Raw genomic sequence first — 8,221 nt, 5'->3', positions numbered from 1 at the left:
TGTTAAAGCAGATTACAAATTTACGTAAGTTACAGAAAAACATTGAACCTATTTCTACCTCTCAAATGATTAACTGAAAAGTAACATCAGTTCTAGAACTGTCACCTGTCTGTCACTTCAGGCAATTAACACTTCTTTGCAATAATTTCCTGCATTTCTCTCAAGAATCTTTGGCCCATAATCAAACAGCAAAGTGTTGACCATTATACAGTATCAAACAATAGAATATATGAACTGAAGGGTGAATGAAAAGCAAGCTGGGGACTAAAGAAAATACATTTGCTAGAATCTGAATACATAATATAGGTAATAAGTATTATTTATGCCAGGCTGAGTGGCTCAGACGGTAGAGGCGCTGGCCTTCTGACCCCAACTTGGCAGGTTCGATCCTGGCTCAGTCCGGTGGTATTTGAGGGTGCTCAGATACGTCAGCCTCGTGTCGGTAGATTTACTGGCATGTAAAAGAACTCCTGCGGGACTAAATTCTGGCACCTCGACGTCTCCGAAGACCGAAAAAGTAGTTAGTGGGACATAAAGCAAATAGCATTATTATTATTATTATTATTATTATTATTATTATTATTATTATTATTATTTATAACATATAATAGAGGTTGCATGAATTACAACTGAACGGGACTTGGCTGTTATTTGTTATTTTCGAATCCTGTCTAGAATGGGAAAGTGTGTACATAATCTATATTTACCCAAGAGAAAATCTTGTCTTTCATGGGCCAGCAGGAACATTGAAAATAATCAACGGGTAAATTTATGCTGTGGCGCTCAGCGTGTTAACGAAAGGCAAAAATAATTATTTGATTTTGTCATGGGAATACAAAAAATACATCTTCTGTGACTGATCTTGCATGGGAAAACTTTGGTGCAAAATGTTTTGTACTGAAGAGAAGATTGTAGTAGCATCACATCAAAAATGCTCATATCCATAGAACTTGGCAGATATTCCATCTGGTCAATTGAAGAGAAGCTTTCCTCAGAGTGACCCCCATTGTCTGGCTGACAAGATATCCATGGTAGGTACAAGGATAAGAATACTGTTAGTCTATAGGAATATTGAAAATAAATCAATGTAATGTTATGTTCACAGAAGTAATGGATACAAGTAACAAATTAGTGAAATCAGATTTTGTAAAACTTCCTATACATTCATATCTAATTTAAACATTATTGTAATTCAACATTTTATATGAGCAAATAGGGAACAAAGTATTTTTTAAAATCTTCATAAAAATTTGAACCATTTAAGTATGCTTCATGGAATACATCAAGCTAATGAGGGATAAAATTTAAATATTAAAATGAACATGCATTTCTATAAGTAAATAAATTCATCACATATTTTTTGGAACTTAATTGGCTAATAGTTCAGCACCTCTTCTGCTCATCCTTTGCTCAATACAGCCTCTTTCATCCTGCCACTCTGAATACTCTTATGATAGTACAGGAGGACAATTGAAGTACAGACATCTAAATACATTACAGCATTCTACCCAAGGAAAAGGGAGTAAAATTGTACCTATAATTCAGTAAGTCGTAATAGTTGCCATAGAAGAAGCGTCTCTTTATGTACCAGCAGCGGAACTCCTTGAGACCAGCTCTTCTAGACATGCACCAGCATGGGACACGGTGAAGTTCACACGTTAATTTCCTGGCACATTCCTTCATATGCGAGTATCATTCAGTACTGGCTCCTGTGCTGCAATGATATTTCCTTCAATCTTCAAACTCTCCAGCTTATTTTCTTCGTGGGAAGATTGCAAGCCTGAAATTATAAATGAGAATTGCAATACAATTTTAATTACGGCATAATTTGAAATCAATCTATATATATATATATATAAAATAAGAGTTTTTTCTGTACGTTGCTCAGAATTAAAAAAGAATGGTACCGTATTTCTATATCGGTTGTGTCTACAGTAACCAGGAAATGCATTTTATGATTTTCGTAATTTCTCTGTCTGTATGTACGTGCATCATGAGAAAACAGCTGAAGGGAATTTAATGAAAATCGTTATGTAAAGTCAGGGAATAAGTTGCTACAATCATCATCATCATTTTACAGTTCCAGTTTCCTGGGTAATTTTGGCGAGCCTCTTCCATTCTGTCTTATTGAGATACGTTTGTTAATGACGTCCTCCAGTGTCCTTCCCCGATCTGCAATGTCCATCTTTACGATGTCCGTCCAGTGGGTTCTTGGTCTTTCCACCATCCATTTCCCTGCCACATGTCTTTCAAAGTTAACATATGCTCTCCTTGTTGGCTTCATCCTCATTACATGCCCAAACCACCTCAGTCTCGACATGCTGACCCGTTCTAACAATGATGGAACAATCCCAGCTTCCTTCCTAACCACATCATTCGTGAACTTGTCCAGTTTAGTTTTTTGAATTGTGGACCTCAGGAACTTCATCCTGGATGCCTGCAACCTTGATGAGTCTTTCATAGTGAAGGTGCAGGTTTTAAAACCATAGGTTAAGATTGGTATGAAGTACTGACTGAACATCACCAGCTTTGATTTTGATGGTACTTTGGGATCCCAGAGGAGTGTTCGTACTTGCTGGTAAAAGTGAGTGCTCTTTTGCACTCTATTTGCCACCTCCTTTGTGGCTCAAGATTACACGGCCAAAGTATGTAAAGCTTTCCCCACTTTCTAGTGGATGGTTTTCTAGCATGATGTTCACTGGTCGTCCCTCTCTGTTTATTGGCATCACTACTGTTTTGAGTTCACTTATCTTGAGATTGAACATCTGGAACTTAACCTTCCATTCATTGAGTCTCAACTGTACTTCTTCCTCAGTTTCTCCCCAGATCATAACATCAGCAAAGGCCATTGCATTTAGTTCACCAGAGGTTTCCTGGATGTTCTTCATTGTCATCCATGATGGTGATAATAATGCGGGTTGTGCACTGCCTTGCTGGACTCCACTTTCGGTCTTGAACCGGGATGAATGTCCTTCACTCAATCTCACACAGCTGGTACAGTTCTCATACAGCATCTAAACTTTCCTCACCTGTCCCTCTGGCACATTCCTTTTTCCAGGGTATCTTCTCTCTTGCAATGCTGTCTTATGCCTTCTCAATGTCAAGGAAAACCATAAACAGATCTTTGCCTTTTTCCCAATATTTTTCCATTAACATACGGACACTGAAGATTAGGTCTGTTGTGGACCTGTTATGTCTGAAGCTGTACTGTTCCTCTTCAAACTGTGGTCTAAGATGACTCGCAATCTGCTCTCTTAGATTTTCTCAAGAATCTTAAGCCTATGAGAAAGGAGTGTTATTCCCTGGTAGTTGGAGCATTCTTGGTGATTTCCTTTCTTAAACAGGGGAATAATGACATCCTTCCTCCAATCAGTAGGTATCTTGCCATCTTTCCAAACTGCATCGAGCACTCTGTGTAGCCACTGTAAACTCTGAACTCCAGCTGCTTTAATCATGTCCGTGCTGACTTCGATTCCTGGGGATTTGCAAGTAATCAGCTTCATTTTCCGTATCAAAATCTAATCACTAAGTTTTACAATATTAAAATTCTTCCACCGTTTTGATATTCTTTTTATTTGCCTTTTGGCAAATTTTTATTTGTCAACAGTACATGTTTCGTTCCTTATTTAGGAACATCCTCAGCTGTTATTATAGCTTAGGTGAATTGCTAAGATTTTGAACACATTAATTTGCAGGTACATTGATTCACTTATAAACTACTAAAATACCAATTAAATTAAATTATATTAAAAACAATGTAGGGGTTAGTGTGTTAATGATATGAGAACAGATGATTACATAGTTGGTCAGCTTAAAAACTATGTCTATTCATTTGAATAGTTGTTATAAAAAATTTTCATTTTGTTACATTAAAACGTTCCTCCAGGGTCACAGTAGAATTGGAGTCTAACAATAGCAAGAAATTTAAACGAAGCTACCTTCACAAAAATTGATCAGCAATCAGCTTCAAAGTTCCACATTAGACTCAATCAAAGGCACTATAAGCAAACTCATAATATATAACAACTTACCTGGAAGGAACGGAAGGAAAAACATTCAACAATTTGAACAGTGTTATGAAGTCAAACATTTTTAAAACTTAACCGCAAACAGACATTTTAATGTAACAAAATGAAAATTTTTTATAACAACTATTCAAATGGATAGACATAGTTTTTAAGCTGACCAACTATGTAATCATCTATTCTCATATCATTAACACACTAACCCCTACTTTGTTTTTAATATCATTTAATTTAATTGGTATTTTAGTAGTTTTTAAGTGAATCAATGTGCCTGCAAATTAACGTGTTTAATTCACCTAAGTTATAATAACAGCTGAGAATGTTCCTAAATAAGGAATGAAACATGTACTGTTGACAAATAAAAATTTGCCAAAAGACAAATAAAAAGTATCAAAATGGTGGAAGAATTTTAATATTGTAAAACTTAGTCCTGGGGATTTCCCTTGCAGCATCTTCTTAAGGGCTGTGTCTGTTTCTGCCCATGTAATGGGAGGTTCCTCTGTGCAGGTTTCAACAGCTGGTACTTTTGTTCTCTGATCTGTTTCTGTCCTGTTCAGTAGGTGATCAAAATGATTCCTCAGAACCTCTCTGTTGTCGTCTTCTTTCCTGGCCAGGTTTCCATTAGGATCTTCAATTGCATTGATGGTTTCAACTGAATTCCTTTTGCTTTCATCACTTTGAACAATGGTTTCATATTGCCTCTGCTATCTTCCTTCAGTTTTTGAGTAAATTTCTTCCAGCACTTTATCTTCTCTTCTACTACTCTTAACTCTCAATTTCTTGTCCTGGTAAACTTGCTCGAGGTCTCTGATCTTCCCCTCGTCCCTTACCTGTTCTGGCTTGGATTTCTCTCTACCTCATTCTTTTTGTGCTATGTTCCTTTCCTTTATTGAAGATTTTACTCTTTCATTCCACCAGTGTGTCTCTTTTTCCCTTACTCTCGCACTTTTCCTGCAAACTTCTATTGCTTCTTTCATCAAGGTGTTTTTAAATCTTGTCCACTCTAACCCACCACTCTCCACTTCTTCTGTCGGCAGTTGTCCTCTTATTCAGTCCTGATAGACTATCCTTTTTCCAATCTGTTGTAGTTCCCACACCTTAATCTTAAGTAATTTCCTGGTTGTTATCTTTGGTACATTAGTGTCTTTCATATCTGCTACTAATAACTGGTGGTTGCTATTGAGGTTCTCACTTGGAATCACCTTGACATCAGTCACAAGTCTACTTCTTTCTTTATCTGTAATGACAGAGTCAATGACCATCTTGCTCTTTCCATCCCAGCTGTAACGGGTAATCTTGTGACTGACTCTTTTGTTGAACCAACTGTTTTTTACTACCAAACAGCTTCTTATGCAGAAGTCTACGAGATGTTCCCTTTCTGAATTCCTTCTCCCATAGCCATGTGGTCCCATCATCTTCTTATAGCCATTGCTGTCTGTCCTGAGCTGTGCGTTGAGGTTCCCGATGATGAATGCACTCTCTTCACTGATGGTCTCTTCTAGGTCTTCGAGAAACTTTTTCTTTTCATCTTGTCTGTAACCCGTCTGAGGGGCATACACTTGCACCAGTGTCAGCTTCTCTTTCCCAAGGTTAACTGTTGCCTTTATTATCCTCTCATTGATGTACTGGATCCCTGTAATACCATCTAACTCTTTAGACAATATCAATCCTACTCTATTTCTCATTTCTCTGTTGTTACCATTCCAGTAGAGGGTATAGTTTTTCCTCAACTCTTTCTTCCATTTACTATTCTATTTAGTTTAACTCAGTCCTGGGATTGATATTTTCCTTCTTTCCATGATGTCCACTAACTCTTCATATTTCCCAGTCAAACTCAGTGCAATGATTTTTCCTATTCAAGTGCGTTGTCTTTTCTGGGATTGTTGCACAATCGCAAGGCTTGGCCTATCATCAGGCTGTAAGCCATCATACCTGGCGTGGGTCTGCGGGTGCTGTTGTCTACTCTGAGATCTTTGTTTGCATCCAAGGCTCGTATAAGTGTTGAAAGTGATTGTAGTTACTCTCCAACTGACTTGCTAGGCCTAACGTTAGAGAAGATTTTCTGTCAGGGTTAACTTCCTTAACCTTTAGCAATCCCCTGCCACATCTGCAAGGCAGCAGCTTCCAGTTGAATTTGTGTGTCATTTCCTACAAAATGGCTCCAACAAGCCCCCTAATGGTGAACTCCTCTGTTGCTACAACCTAGGTTATAAATAAGTTTAGTCACTGAGTGAAATGGTAGTTTAGGGAAAGGCCTAAAATTTAATTCTCAAATATTTATGTTATTAGTGGTCCTATCAATAAATACTGCATAACTACAGTTATATAGAATTAATTTTTTAAAAATATTATACATTTTTAACATACCGGCTATGATAGAGATAAGGCTTGACTTGACATGCTCTATAATAGAGATATTCATGAATTTGGATTTTTGTTGCTAAGTCCATATCAACACCTAGCAATGAAAAAATGGGTAAAATGAATTTAATGAAAATTGGTATGTAAAGTTGTGAAATAAGGAACTGCAGTCTATCCTCTAAATAATGTTACCCACCCTGGTTGAAACTGTAGTTTAGGGGGAGGTGCCTAAAATTCTAATTTTTAATTTCCTATGTTATGGTCCTATTGAAAAGTACTACAGTACATAACTTAAGTCATAGAGAGTACAATTTCCAATCATTTATGTCTTATTCCGTTTTACCATACCGACTATAATAAGACTGGTGGTGGTGGTGGTGGTGGTTATTGTTTTAAGAGGAAGTGGAACTAAGCAACCATCCCCTATATAACACTAATAACAGAGGAAAAATGTAAGGGGTCTGACACTTCAAAAGAAAGATGGACTCTCTTTACATCTGATGCCCAATATCACAGAGTCAGAAGAAAACTAAATGTGAAGGCCTACAATATAGAAAGCTCATAAAATTGGTTAACAATAATGTGGCTGGAGTTGGGACAGCAGTGGAGAAATGATGAAAGCCTTTTCAATTATGGTTTTGAAAAATTGATTTATTGTTTTAAAAATTATTTGCGTTGTATAAGATCTTTCTTTTTGGACATTTGAATATTGGACGTTTGAACATTGGAAGAATTAGGTTTGGAAAAATGTTTGTGTTTAAATTATCATGTAGTTGTGAGTTTCAAAATTATGTATCTAACTTGTGAAACAGACTACACTCACACATGCCATTTTTAGTGGCAAAATTAGTGTTGGGTAAAAGAAAGATCTCTAACATTGAGCAGCGGAAATGAAGAGACCTTTAATTGGTTGAAATAAGGAAAAATTTAATTGGTGAATGTGAAAGTGTGGAGTAAAATACTGTAGCCTGATTGGTTACCTTGTGCTTGCAATATTGGCTTCTCGATCTATTCTGCTCCTTCATGGGGGCGAAACTTGCATCCACATCTTTTGCTTCGGATCAGTCTTGCGAGCGGTCGCGCTCCTGCTTCAGTCCCGTTATGGGATGCCAGTCTCAGGGTAAGAACCATTTCTTCTTGTTTTTTGGACATTAACTTAATTTAAATGTAAACTTTCCTTAGTGCATGCATTTTACCCTTGGAATTCACATTTGCCATTCAATCATCGAAATGACGTAGCTTTTCAGTTAAGTATTCACAATGTGATCTTTGGAGGCAATTTCCTTTTCCCTTTTTTAGAAACCCTGTAATGAACATTTAAGTTTCCCTTGGGTTTACCTCCCATAGTCCAGTTTCACTTAATACAAGCAAGTTAAATCTATGCTCTTTACTAGAAGTGTTTTTAGTATGGAAGCAAATTAATTATGCCTCTGTGTTAAGATTTTATCTCTCTCCCTTTTCGTTTTCTGTGTTAAGATTTTACATCTTCCTTTTTCTCAATTTGTTAAAATGGGATTAGCCCTCATTAAAAGTCATTATGTAAAGATTTCTTTGATATCGTGCACATATCTGAAGGCGCAATTGACATTTATCTTATAAATGAGTTTTGCAGTAAATATAGAGGTGGATGATCTGCCTAGTCAATACAATGTGTTAAAATTTTTTATATTTGCCTTTCACATTTACATTATATCTAGTACATCTTTCGAGAATATGCACATTCTCTTCTTCAGCAAGTTAAGTTAAAATTGTGTATACAATAAGACCTAGTGAAAATGGGGGCCCTCAACTATGACAAGTACAACGTAATATGTTAAAAATTGATGAATGGTGGC

At 36.7% G+C, this 8,221-nt stretch overlaps 1 protein-coding gene across 3 annotated transcripts in view; it reads right to left on the bottom strand.

Moving 5' to 3' along the window:
* Window positions 1-486: 486 nt before the first annotated feature.
* Window positions 487-8,221, bottom strand: part of LOC136875676 (sodium-independent sulfate anion transporter) — a 323,055-nt gene continuing 315,320 nt past the window's right edge. For 2 of the 3 annotated variants that reach the window (XM_068228098.1, XM_068228097.1), the window contains exon 11: window positions 487-1,780. In XM_068228098.1, the coding sequence (XP_068084199.1) occupies window positions 1,680-1,780 (101 nt within the window). In that variant the 3' untranslated portion in view covers window positions 487-1,679. The remainder of the gene's footprint in view (window positions 1,781-8,221) is intronic. The other variant, XM_068228096.1, reaches the window with a different exon arrangement.

This window comes from Anabrus simplex, chromosome 6, assembly GCF_040414725.1.
Source record: "Anabrus simplex isolate iqAnaSimp1 chromosome 6, ASM4041472v1, whole genome shotgun sequence".
In the NCBI taxonomy this organism is placed as follows: Eukaryota; Metazoa; Arthropoda; class Insecta; order Orthoptera; family Tettigoniidae; genus Anabrus; species Anabrus simplex.
This window is presented reverse-complemented; position numbering and strand designations above follow the sequence as displayed.